Below are 14,206 nucleotides of genomic sequence, written 5' to 3' on the forward strand. Positions count from 1 at the left end.
GGCTGTTTTCGGACAATATCTAGTGGCACATACCAAATATCACTGGCAGCTGGCTGGCCACATCAATGAGCACCACAGTGATTATAGTGACTACGAGATCTCGATCTATTGGAACGGGACTTCAAACGATTTCAGATCCACTCGAGACGAGAAGAGGAGAGTAAAGTACAATGTTCTGATCCAGCATGATAGTCCTGAATCCAAAATGATAATCATTTCCAGTGTCCTACTGACGGAGAACAATGCGGATGTGTTCCCACACAGTCAGTATCTAATACTATTTCGGCTACAACATGCATTAAGAAACCAGTAAGTCTTTGCATCAAAAAGTTAAGAAAAAAAAAAGTTAAAAAAAAAAAAAAAAGATAATGATAATGATATTGCAATTAATGTAGATTTCGCTACCAACCGTCATATTCCAGATACAAGGTATGGTCGGCTTGGTTACTCAGAACTACTATAAAGACCAACACTGGCATGGCCAATCAGATTCTAGGACGAGAAAGGCATCTTGGATTCAAGATAAGGTGGCTTAATGTTTAAACCAACAAAGATCTCTCGTGTATCGTTCTTGTCAAAAATTGATTTAGCAATTGTAAAAATTAACATTTAATATTTGTGGTTATCACGGAACATGGCGGCCATGGAAGTGAAAATGTCACTTTAGTCGGTTATTAGTGTATGTGTGAGTCCCTGTGTATTAAGTATAAACATTTTATTTCAGTTCACTTTCTAATATTACAATGTAAAACACATTTTCTCCTGTGCTCGTTTTTCTTTTAAATATTACATAGCAATATAGCCAAACAATTTTGATTACCTTGCACACGACTCCTAAATACTATTTTTTGGCATTTCATTTTACATTGTTTTGAGGTGTTTTTGATCATATAACAACAAATTGACATCAATAGGAAATTGAATTTTGACCCTCAGACAAAGGTCTCTTAATGTAAATAGAGCAAGTAAATAGAGTTCTTACTTGAAATCAATAGCATTTTATCTCCTATTCCTAACTATGCTTTGCATATACTAAATCTAATATGTTGTTATCAGCATGTTCATGTTTAGTTTTATCAAAATAAACTACATGTAGAATTGATATTGTGGCATTTTTCCATTTTTCTTTTTTTTTTAGGTATAGAACAAAGTGCTATATCATTGCATATGTACATATACAAGTTTGGAGTTAAAATAGGCTGCAGGAAATACATACAACCTATAGTATTTGCTTTTCAGGCCATTTTGGATCCCTACCTTTGACCTTGATATTTAACTGACCTTGACCTTTGGTCAGTTGACTCATTGTTAAATCCTGACCAACATTGTTTAAAAGTGTCGTAGCAAAATATTTATCAATGAAAAGCTACAAAAAAATACATTGCCCTTTTGACCAAGTGATCTAGACCTCTAGCCTATTATCTTTATGTTTGGTCAGTTGATTCCTTGATTTATTATGAACATATGTGCTTCATCATGTCATGACAAAAGTTCATTAAAAATTACCTGGACCCTGTGATCTTTACATTTTTCCTGACCCCTTGTTTAATTCAAAGAAACTTTGCTTCAAAGTATAATAAAATAAAATGTTTATCAGTGAAAAGCTTGGACCGATGACTTTGACCTTTGGTCAGTAGACTCCTTGTTTAATTCTGAAGAACTTAGATTCAGTATGTCATCATAAAATGTTCACCAATGCATAGTTGCAATAGGTGCATAGGTGACACTTCCTGTATAACCTGATGACTTTGCCATTTTTATGAACTGACCTTCTTGACCAACTTCCATGTTAATTGGTAAATAAATACTGAAGTCATGGCCATGAGTAAAATTCCTTGACGGAAACGATACGGGGCCATAATGACAACAAACTTCAATTGTCATAATCACGGATGTCAATCTTTTCGATCAGACTCTGATTCTGAATGGCTTACACAATAACAGTAACGACTACCTTTTATAGAGATCTCATTCACAAAGTTCAAAATACAATATCAATCAAGAAACCATGTATAAATAGATATCCCGAACAAGAATCTATCAGGTTAAAATTAGGGATCAGCTGAACACTGAGACTGATTATCCTAACAAATGTGTACAGGGGGTGAACATACACTTGTACATAAATACAATCCTTTGCCGGTATCGTCAAATGCCAAACATTAACAGTTTCTATCCTATTTTCCCCATTCAACACACATAGAACTTTTTTATTGCTTATATATTTTACACATGTACTAGGTCCTACCTTCATCTGTCTGGTCAACCTTCCAGGAACCACTACTCCACCTTGCAGTTGATAATCCCACAAACTGGACATTCAGTCCCCCAGCGAGGTCACTCCAAGTCATCAGCGGTACCCAGCCAGAGTCTGTATCCCTCATTACGGTCACAACACCCCTTGACCAGCTTACATTAAACCGCTTGTACCTATTACAATCCAAAACTCTTCCTGTGTGTTCCACTTTACTGTCACCTTGCTTCACTGTACGGATCACAGATTTGGTGTTTAACCAGCCACCAATGACAATCTCATACAGATTTCCATCAGGGTTTTCATCTTCCTTTAGTGCTACATGGGCATCACTACAAGCTTTCACCTCAAATACGATCGAGTTTGACCGGAGAACATATCCATATTCACTCAACAGTGTGTATGTGTAGTCTGTGGGATCCCTACCTGAGGTCTGTATTGGTGTGTCAAAGGCAATCACATTGTTTCCTTAAGAAAAATAAAAGTGAAGGCCCCTATATATATTCTCCATCCCATTCATCAAGTTCGTGAAATATCTCGTATACATGATACATGATGAGATTTATCCCTAACACTGAGCTTGGTATTGAGTATAAATTCTCATCTTCATCTAAGCAGTATTTTTTAATTGAATGAGCTCCTTACAGCCACAAAACAATTGGCTATGCAAGCTCCTCAGTATGAAGGTTTTATTAATCCATTTCAAGAGAAAAAATCTGATACCAATTAATCAATGGTGTCTGAAGAAAAAGCTGATCCAAACGCAACACTCACTGTAATATTTGTCCCTAACCCACTTATTGAGGAATGTGTTAATCAAAGTTATCAAACGACGTACATAATATATATCTAAGCAATAACTCATTTGTATGCTGGAGAACATATGCACAAATGATCGAAATGCGACCTTGACCCTGGTGGTTGTTTATTTAGGATAAAATGCATATACCTTGGCTAAGGGACACAGATCACAAAAAGGATAGTGGCGTTGACCTAATTGGTGGTTTTAAGGACTTATCAGATTTGTAACCATATATATTTTTTGAGGAAACGCAGATGAAAAGATGGCGACCTTGACCTTGGAAATGGCCGTATGTTAAGGAAAAAATGTAGCAATGCATATACTTCCATGGAAACAAAAATTAAAGGACAATGACTTTGACCCTTATTTGGTGAAAACAAATAATGGGATGTGACATTGAACCTTGTCTTGAGAACACGAAATAGGGATGGTGTCCTTTACCCCTCTTTCAAACACAGACTAGAACACTGACAGGTCAGCATAGGCCAAATATAGTGGCAATATATCAAATCATCAATTATCAAAAAGACATATGCCCAAATAGCTTTAGTTGATATTTGACATTCAGACTTCAAAAGTAATCTCAAGAAAGAAAAATATAGATTTCACATTAACTATAATGTGACTCTTGTTTCCTTCCACGTCTATACTTTCTAGGCTAACAGAAATGTAAATCGTGGTTCAAATCTTCACTTCAAAACCTCCCCCATCGAGATCAAGGGTCTTAATCAGAGATCCACATTTAAAATCAAAGTACTGGAAGTACTGTAAACGAACATTATTGTTTAATGCAAAATCAGTAATCTTCTAAGTTTTAAGTTGATAAATTTACTGATATCGGTTTAGGAATTAATTGCAAATAATTTGAAATGTTTGCAGCTGTTCTGATTTGATTGTACACATGCATGTTTCTGTAATGTCCTAATTGAAATTGGAAGTTTGTTGATGAAAATTAAAAAAAATGTATTCTTTCTTTCGGGAAGGCATCATCAGTTATAATACAGTCAGGACTCTGTGACCTTATTGATGCCAACTTCTAATATGCACTAAATTTAGGCTAGTTCCATCGTTAGTTTGGCATACATAGTTGTATTTCAACTTAATATGATGAAACACACATAAAGAATTACTGAAAACCAAAACCAGAGCTGCTAATCAAGGCCCGAATTAAGAATGTATCCTATTGAAACTGTACTCAAGCGCATTTATGGTACTACAAAACAAAAAAAACTGACTCCTTTTGTTCAGGAATCATTTGATGTTAATAAATCTGTATATGAGAAGATAAACCTCTGGTATAATTACAGTATTGTAAACAATGTGATAAAGAATAACAACCAGATAAAGACTATCTTCATCGAAAAATTCAGCAAACAGGAAAAGAAAACTTCAAGATTCATTTTCAACTTCAAACCTGATCACAAAGATTACAGTCCATCCGATGGGACGACACATTCCCTATTTATTGTCCTTTTCCAATGTTGATCATCCAATCATACTGAACCACACAATTCAGCAATGTAATTGCACAAATCACACCTTTATTTGGAGAGAACATTTTTGGGGGTGTTATAATATTCCATAACTGTATGCAAATTGTGAAGCATTCCATATCTATAACTATATATATACAGTACGTGTATATATTTACACATATCAATATTGGAATGACACAGGAGATTTGCAAGTTTAATCATCAGTCATGGGAGGTTTATGTAAAATGTTATATTTACCGGGGTAATTAGTAATTTTAAGAATATATTTATGAAGCTCTATTCTGTACATTCTACCAGTGCTTAGAGAATGGACACAATTATATGTTCTCCAATGTCAAAATTAATCATATGTAAAACATTAGGGGTTTATTCGCCATTCTAGGCCTGATTGCCGTCATAGTAAAATTACCAAAATGGACTTGAAATCAATATTTTTAAGAGAATGATCTTTGACTTGAATATTTCATAAAAATAATGTAATACATCGTTTATTCACTTCATTCAGATCTTCAGACACCACATGATTTGTGAAGTCATATATAGAAATATATGAACCATTTTGTTATTGATTTATAGTTCACACAAGTAAGCACTAGATGTAAGCAGTAAATATATGTACCGCTATCTACTGGCATGACTTTGAGTACAGTAAACTACACTCGCTTTGTGGATATTGACAGGATAACATATATTTACATACTAATTCAATTTTAGAATTGTAACTGAAATCTTGTAACAGCATGGCACAAATAGTCATCTGAACATTTGTTGTATTTTCAGTTTATCAATTCATTGATTACTCCGTGTTTGAAGTATGGTGTAGTGAGAATTTCAAGTCTTGATCATGACTTGATGAAAATTTTAAATTAACAAATTATTAAAATGAATTTGTTTGAAAAATAACACAAGTTCCACAGCAATATTATATAGAGAATCAATCACAATATATCAAAAGTCATAAAACTACAAATAACAATTAACGGCTGAATATCAAATTAAGTGAATATCACAAGTATTTTTGCATTTGTTTTTAGATAATCCGGATTTCCATTTTCCGTCTTAAAAAAAAACCGAGAAGTATTTTAATTGTCGTTATAGTTGAATTACCAAAATGGACCTGAAATCAGTATTTAAAAAAAAAGAATGATCTATGACTTGAATATTTCATAAAAATAATTTTATACATCGTTTATTCACTTCATTCAGATCTTCAGACACCGCATAATTTGTGAAGTCATATATAGAAATATATGAACCATTTTTGTTATTGATTTATAGTTCACACATGTAAGCACTAGATGTAAGCAGTACGTATATGTACCGCTATCTACCAGCATGACTGAGTACAGTAGATTACACTCGCTTTGTGGATATTGACAGTATAACATATATTTACATACTAATTCAATTTTAGAATTATAACTGAAATCTTGTAACAGCATGGCACAAATAGTCATCTGAACATATGTTGTATATTGAAAAATTATTTAGGTAAATATTAACTCATTTGCTTGACTTTTAGAATTGTAACTGAAATCTTGTAACAGCATGGCACAAACAGTCATCTGAACATGTGTTGTATATTGAAAAATTATTTAGGTAAATATTAACTCATTTGCTTGACTTCAATTTTCAATTTATCAATTCATTGATTACTGTGTTTGAAGTATGGTGTAGCGAGAATTTCAAGTCTTGATCATGACTTGATGAACGTTCTAAATTAACAAATTATCAAAATGAATTTGTTTGAAAAATAAGTTCCACAGCAATATTATATAGAGAATCGATCACACTATTTCAGAAGTTATAAAACTACAAATAACAATTAATGGCTGAATATCAAATTAAGTGAATATCACAAGTCTTTTTGCATTTGTTTTTAGATAATCCGGATTTCCGTTTTCCGTCTTTGAAAAAAAAATACGTAGGCGTATTGCATAGTAAACGTAGCCATATGTACATATGTAACAGCTGATTTCAATCAGATTGACTTAAGATGAACTTAACACCGTCTCAGTAGTTCGTCACAATCGAAAATTTGATCGTGAATTCGGTATTTTGCAAATTCTTTCAAAATACTTCCAGGTAAAGGAAAAAAATGCATATGGTCTCTATACACACACCAAAGATTAATAGATCCTATATTGGGTCCATTCTCTCGTTAAAATATCGATTTGGGTCCACTATCGGCCATATTCGGTAATTCAACTCTAACGACAATCGGGCCGCGATTCGCAAATGAAAAATTAATTTAAAATTCGTAAACCTCTAATATTTTACATATGATACAATTAGGCATTGAAAAACATATATGTGGGTCAATTCTCTGAAAATAATGCCAATTTATATTATAATTAAGCCCCATTTTTCTTCGTTTCGGTATTTCCAAGTCTGCTTCACCTGTGGTCCGTTTCAGTAAATATTCTCGACTTTGCCGAAATAAAAACAAGCTATATAATTGTTCATTTTAAACATGACAACTGCCGACCACACGTATCTAAAAATGTTATTGTTGATATCATCTGAATATTGCCGTAGTTATCTGTCACTTCGATTGTAAACCCATTGCCAAAGTCATGGAAGAATCGACCAATCAAATTGGTTTAACGTTTGATTTCCGTAATCTTGCAGTTACCTCCCTTACAACAGTAAATACGTTCCAAGTATCGCCTACAACAACCAATCCCGTGCACATGGCAACAAGATATTATAATTTGCATTTGACTTATTGGTCGTTTTCGTCAAATGCAAATGGAATATGGAAATCGATGACAATGTTAACGCTATGACCAGTCACCCTGACCACAAATGCCACCTAGTATCTACCTTTCTCGCAAACATGTACAGTAACCTATAGTATGATACAATGTATCGTCTCGTACCTATAGTATGATACAATGTATCGTCTCGTATGCCGTTATTGATATATTTCTTTCTCTAAATTATAGAAATACTCATCTAGTTGATAATGTTGGATGGGGGATGATTCCTGTGACACTGCACATAATCTCGAGGTTTCAATTGTTTGTGTACAGTAATCATTGTGGCGGGATTGGATCCCCATCTAAGACTTTTGTGTCAATACTGATTAATTAACAACCGTCGTTTACTATAATAAACGGCCATATTCAAATCAGATCTGTTGTCCGAGTTTTATTATTAGTCTTACAAGCTTGCCATGGTGGATGCCCTGTATAAATACAAATTAAAACTTGTTTTAATGCTATTTATGCAGGCAGAACTCTGTATAGGATTCCTGTTTTTATTTAGAAACTTTACAGTAATTATTGAAAGAGGCAGTAAAGGGAGGAGTGAGATGGTCAAGCTAATCACTTTGCGCATTAATATTTTGCTAAATTTAGAACGCTATAAAAGCGAATTCAGTGACAGGTCAAAAAAAAAAAAAAAAAAAAATGTTTTTTTTTTTTTTGACATAGAGATAATCGTCTGTCCCTCTCATATTAGATCATTTGGCGATGACGAAATGCGAAATTGTTCCCTATTTAGTGCCCGACCCACCCCTTTCCCCTTAGTGTCCTAGGCTCGGTTATAACCGGAACAAGGACGTTAAGCCCCATCAATCAATCAATCAAAGCCTTCACTCAGAGGCTGAAGATCCAAGATGGCAGAACAAGGTGCGTAATACGGTCAAGGTCAATTTTGATCTGTTTAAGTTATCTGCCTATTTTGATCTTCTATTTCTAGACCATATTTTTACCAAAGGTTTTGCCCACCTCCATCCCCTTTCTTGCCTCCTTTTATGATTGATATGTATATAATACTAAAAGTGTGTATATTTATTGTTTTTTGTCTATATACAAAGTTTGAATGGTATAATTACAGTTATTGTTCTTATAACTTTTTTATTGATGTTATTAAACTGATACGAGTTGCTTTACTACATTTAGATGTAAATTTGTAAGTTTTGTATTTTCTATATAAGATGTAGGTATTATTTTCAGTAAGAGGTATAACTTTTGTTAATTCTACCATATGTTCTGTATATAATGTCCGATGTAGGACATATGATTTAGTTTCTAAGATGGATACCCAAGTTTATGTCTTGAAATTGATTACAATGTATGTTCATGAGATGGCGGGATTGGATCCCCATCTAAGACTTTTGTGTCAATACTGATTAATTAACAACCGTCGTTTACTATAATAAACGGCCATATTCAAATCAGATCTGTTGTCCGAGTTTTATTATTAGTCTTACAAGCTTGCCATGGTGGATGCCCTGTATAAATGTATATTACACATTTAAGTAAATCGCGGACATATTTGCAGACCTATGCTAATGTCAGCCGTTTTGGAATGAACACGGAAGAGCAAAACTTTCTAAACATCCGGAGACGAATGCGCCTGCGCAATATTTGTTTACATAAATATATTGACCTGGAGTTATTCGCAAAGTTCAGGTTCATTTAGTCTTCACATTTCGCTAGCGTTATGTATTTCTCAAATCGTATGCATCTTGAAAACATCTACTGAATACATTTCAACATTTTCGGTAAAACTACTACATAAAACGAAGATATTTTTGCCAGTAAATTATTTGAAGCGTAAGGCAATGGGGGCAGCCATATTTCATTGAAACAGACAGTAGATGGCGTATTGGTGAATGTGGCTACCAAATATGGTCATATTTCTCAGTCCAGTTCTTGATGGCAATAACCGAACATTAATGTTCGGTTAAAAATCAAATGATGGATTCAAATGACCTCGATCTTTAACAATGTTAGGGCCTGCGATAGAGTGTTGGCCAAATAGCCTAAACTAAAGTTCCAAGATGAGAAGTGTTATAATCAAAGAAGCAAACTTTTCAGACACCTAATCCTTAATGCCCTAGATGACATGCAACATGCTTCCCCTTTATTACACAGTGAGGTAGCCACTATCAACTACAAGGAGTCCCTGCCTCTACATACTGTAACAAACGTTGCTTCGTAGTGTCATAACACAATATTCATCAAAGCAAAGATGCAAAATTTCATCTTGACCTTACCCCTGTTACCTATGGTCAGTAGACTCTTTATTTAATTCTAACAAACACTGCTTCATAGTGTAACAATAAACCGTTCATAAGTAAAAAGCTACAAAATTTGAGATTTACCATTGACCAAGGGACCTTGACCTCTGAGCATTTTGAACAACTTTGCTTCATCATAACAAAATGTTCATTAGTGAAAAGATCAAAACTTTAAACAGACCTTTATCCCTGACCTCAAGCCCGATAACCTTGACCATTGGTCAGAAGACTTCTAGTTTTTTAACAAACATTACATCAAAGTGTCATAGTAAAATGTTCATCAGTGAAAAGATATAAAATTTGACCCTGTCTTTACACCATGAACTCTGACCCGATATGTTTGATCTCTTGTCAGATAACACATTGTTTAATTCCGTACAACTTTGCTTCATCATATCATAACACAATATTCATCAGTATAAAGCTACATAATTTCATCCTTGAACTTTTGTCTTTGACTCTATGTTTATTCTCTAACAAACACTAATTCATAGGGTCACTATAAAATGTTTATTATTAAAAAGCTTAAAAGGTTTTTAAAAAATGTAAATTGACCATAGGGATCAGTTGAAATATTCTTATATGCTTAGAGACCACTTACCGATACATTACTTTGTACCATTAAAGTCGGTTCCCTTGGCTATACAATTAACCCAAATTAATCGACGATACGCTTGCCTAATTAACTACTTACGTAACTAGATATTAAATTATGAACGCAAATTATCGCACAACAGATACAAATTTTACTTTGAATAGTTTACTAAATACCAAAAAACTCAAACAGTTAGTATATCGCTGTTAATATTTTTTTTATAGATATTGTGAAAAACATGAAATTTATTTCTAACATGTGCCTTTTCGAAGATCTTCCTTATTCAGTCCATTCAAAATTATTTAGCACAACGAGAGCTGTATCACTTACAAATATACCCTTATCCTGCCTAACGATCGAAAGCTCTAACATTTCTGAAAAGGCTTCGATGTGTGCCACCCCAATGACGTTTTGAATGATAATGGACATAACAGACCACCCTATTACACTTCAAACCTTAGTGAACAACCCATAACATTAATACAAGTAATGCCAACATGTATGGGCCACATCCTTAAATTACCATTGCTACTGATCATAATTAGGACATTGATACCGTATATTACGTGACTGATTGTGATAAAACGGATCTTCCAACAATATACCCCATTCTCTTCCATGTATTGTCGACTTGCGCAATTAGAACTACGATTTAGACCAACACTGCCATGTTCAATCAGATTTTGGAACGGATGAGGAAGCCATAATTGTCACCAGATTAGTAGGTTTAATGTGTAAACAAACAGAAAAGTACCATGTAGCGTTCTTGTTAGAACATTTATTCAGCAGTTGTAAGAACATTCGATATGTGTGGTTATCAGGGAAGATGGCAGACATTTTGAAAGTGGAAATCCTATTATACAATGTAGTTGGATTTTAGTGTTCTTACGTATTACCTTGTTTGGACTACGGTGGCTACCAAAGGCACATACAAACTGTCGTATTTACTTTTAGGCTACTTTGAAACGTCGTCTTTGTTCTTCACCTTTGACCCAACGACTTTGATCTCTGACTCAAGGACCTTGATATTTGGTCAATAATGTCATTGTTTCATTCAGAACAAAATTGTTTTATCATATGATACAAATTTCATCAGTGAAAAGCTACAACATTTAACCTTGGGACTGTTTACCTTGACCTTTCGTCAGCTGATTCCATGTTTAATACTGAATAATTTTGCTTCATCATCTCAGGCCAAAATAAAATATAATTGGTTTTGCGTAACCCTCCCGAACAAGCCTGACCCAGCCCGGCCCAGAAAATTGCGCCTACTCAGAATTTTTTATTGTGAAAAATAAAACTTGTTCTTTCTTTCTAGACGGTTCCGGATATTTATGTCCAGTAGTTGCTAAAGTTTGAAAATACGTCTTGCAAACCAAAATACCATAACGGTTTGTGTTTCTTCAGTTTAAGATCACAAGATGTTTTTGTATTGAAGGTTGAAAATCTGTTTTCAGAACTGAATAAAAAAAAAATAGTATAGCATTACCTACCTATCCATATGTTAAATCCCCTGGTCGGGTTACAGCAAACCCAGATATTTTAAAGATGGTTTCATAACATAATTTTTATCAGTAAAAGGATGCAAAATTTGACTTTAACCTTTGACCATGACATCTGACCAGATGACTTTGAACTGTCATCAGAGGACCTTTTTACCGCTTCATCATGTTTTAACAAAATATTTATCAGTATAAAGCTACAAATTTTCATCTTGGCCCGTTGACCTTGTGACCTTGACTTTTGGTCAGTAGACAATTTTGCGTCATGTCATCTAATAACAATGTGTTTAAAAGTGAAAAGATGCAAAATTTGACCTTGAACTTTGACCTTAACCTCTAGCCTGATTACATTGAGCATTGGTCAGTAGATTTCCTATCTCATTTTAACAAACATCACTTCCATGTGTCACAGGAAAATGTTAATAAGTAAAAATATACAAAATCTGACTTTAACCTTTGACCATGACATCTGACCAGATGACTTTGATCTTTTATCAGAGGTCATCTTCTTCAATTCTTTCACTTTTATTTATCGTGTCAAAACAAAACATTTATCAGTGATAAAGATGCAAAATTTGACCTTGACCTTTGAGTGACTTTGATCTTTTATCAGAGGTCATCTTCTTCAATTCTTTCACTTTTATTTATCGTGTCAAAACAAAACATTTATCAGTGATAAAGATGCAAAATTTGACCTTGACCTTTGAGTCAGATGACCTTAATCTTTGATCCTGACTTTTCTGCTGACTGCACATTTTTGTGAACGTAACCTCTAGACTGAAAGTTTCATGTTAATCGGTCAATAAATACCAAAGCGATGATTAAATTGGTGTGACTGACAGAGTGTGACTGAGAGATAGTCGGATTGATTATCACAAAGCCCCGTGTCCTAGTAGTTTATATGCAATAGCTGGTTTTGTTTTTTGTTTTGTTTTTTGTTTTTTTTGGCTTGAACGAACAAATAGGTCATATTAACATCTACATAATTTTCAGTCACATAGTGAAATATCAATATATTTACGTATCCACCACTAGATTGTGTATTACCTTCAGATGCCGCAGTAGAACTCATTGGAGAGAATGTTGTAATTACATCTGGGGTAGTCGACCCTACTTGTCCACATTTTACTCCTACATCTTCGCCATGACCGCAGTTTTCATTTTGCCATCCTGGGAACGCACACTCAGCCAGTCTACGTTCATTTCCATTGCAACCGACAGAATCCATCCATGTTGGTTCTATGCCTTCGCCGTAGTATGCTTCAATCGCAAAACTTACTGCGCTGAAACCACAATTGTAAGAATATAATCAACCAATATTAACATCAAATTCAAAATCAGATATAAAATCACGAACGAAGAAAGAAGAACACCAAAACACGATTAACCTTCACAACATATTAAATATCCACAAACAGATAATTTACCTTTCCATAAACACTGTAAATATACAGCTTTTCTTTGATACAAAGAGTTTCCACTAAATGAAATTGTCTAACTTTCGTTTTATTAGCGCACATTTAACAGTTAAAACATCCACTGAATTTATTCCTTGTTATCGTACTCTTGTTCTTTTAAGATTAAACAGGAGGTCTATGTGCCTAAATGTTCACCTAAACTGATACCGTTATACAAATAAAGTTTTATTTTCAATATGACCATCACAGATATTATTCAAAGAGTTAGAAATTAAAATACTTTATCCCATGTGGTATAGACTGAAGGGAATTGGTTACTCCACCCTGTCCCTAGAGTAATATGAAATACGTGTAGTATAGACAAAAGTTTGTTAGAAATTCCGTCCCGTCCCCAGAGAAATATAACTAGGTGAACAATGAAAGTATTCTCATTTTAATAACCTACCTTCAAACCATTTCATCTATAATCATCTGATAGTATTTGCAATTATAACATTTTCGTCTGAAGAAGATCATTGTTGAAACTAAGTAACTTTGATCTCTCCTCTACTCCCAAATCTGCTGTGTATGTTTCATTGTCCTTTATTAACATAGTAAACTTCACCACATTTGAGCAAATGTTCTGTTTTTGAGGAAAATTATGAATTTGACAATGCGCCTAAGATTACTCCAGTAATGGAAAGCGTTCGTTTCCAATAAATAACGCAAAATTGGGGCATCTTTTTTATATGCGAGAATGATTACATGCGTATCTGGTCAAAGGGCAATCACTTATCTTTTATTTCTTAGTTATGCCGTCCAATATTTAAAGAATTTCACGATCGTAATATTACCTTTAAGAATTAATGGTTAAATTACCCATTCTTTGATGAATCGGCAGTCGAATTTTCATGAATATAACGTCTGGTACAAACCTATATCCCAGCTGTCTGCACACAACTTGAGTGTCGTCCATGTCCCAACCATCATCACAGACAGTTCCCCACACACCATTGTGATATATTTCAACCCTTCCCTCCATCTCAGACGGGCCGTCAACTAGGCGTACGTCCCCCTCTGTAAGAAAAGTCCATTTTGACATCATAATTTTACAATACATGCAGTGCT

General features: G+C 34.1%; 1 protein-coding gene across 1 annotated transcript in view; it reads right to left on the minus strand.

The window, feature by feature from the left end:
• The window catches only part of LOC117342184, a 138,047-nt gene that overhangs the window by 47,774 nt on the left and 76,067 nt on the right, over positions 1-14,206 (minus strand). The window contains 3 exon segments of the mRNA XM_033904224.1: positions 2,249-2,722; positions 12,729-12,964; positions 14,014-14,155. Of these exon segments, the coding sequence (XP_033760115.1) occupies positions 2,249-2,722; positions 12,729-12,964; positions 14,014-14,155 (852 nt within the window).

The sequence above is a fragment of the Pecten maximus genome, chromosome 2, assembly GCF_902652985.1.
Source record: "Pecten maximus chromosome 2, xPecMax1.1, whole genome shotgun sequence".
NCBI classification, from domain to species: Eukaryota; Metazoa; Mollusca; class Bivalvia; order Pectinida; family Pectinidae; genus Pecten; species Pecten maximus.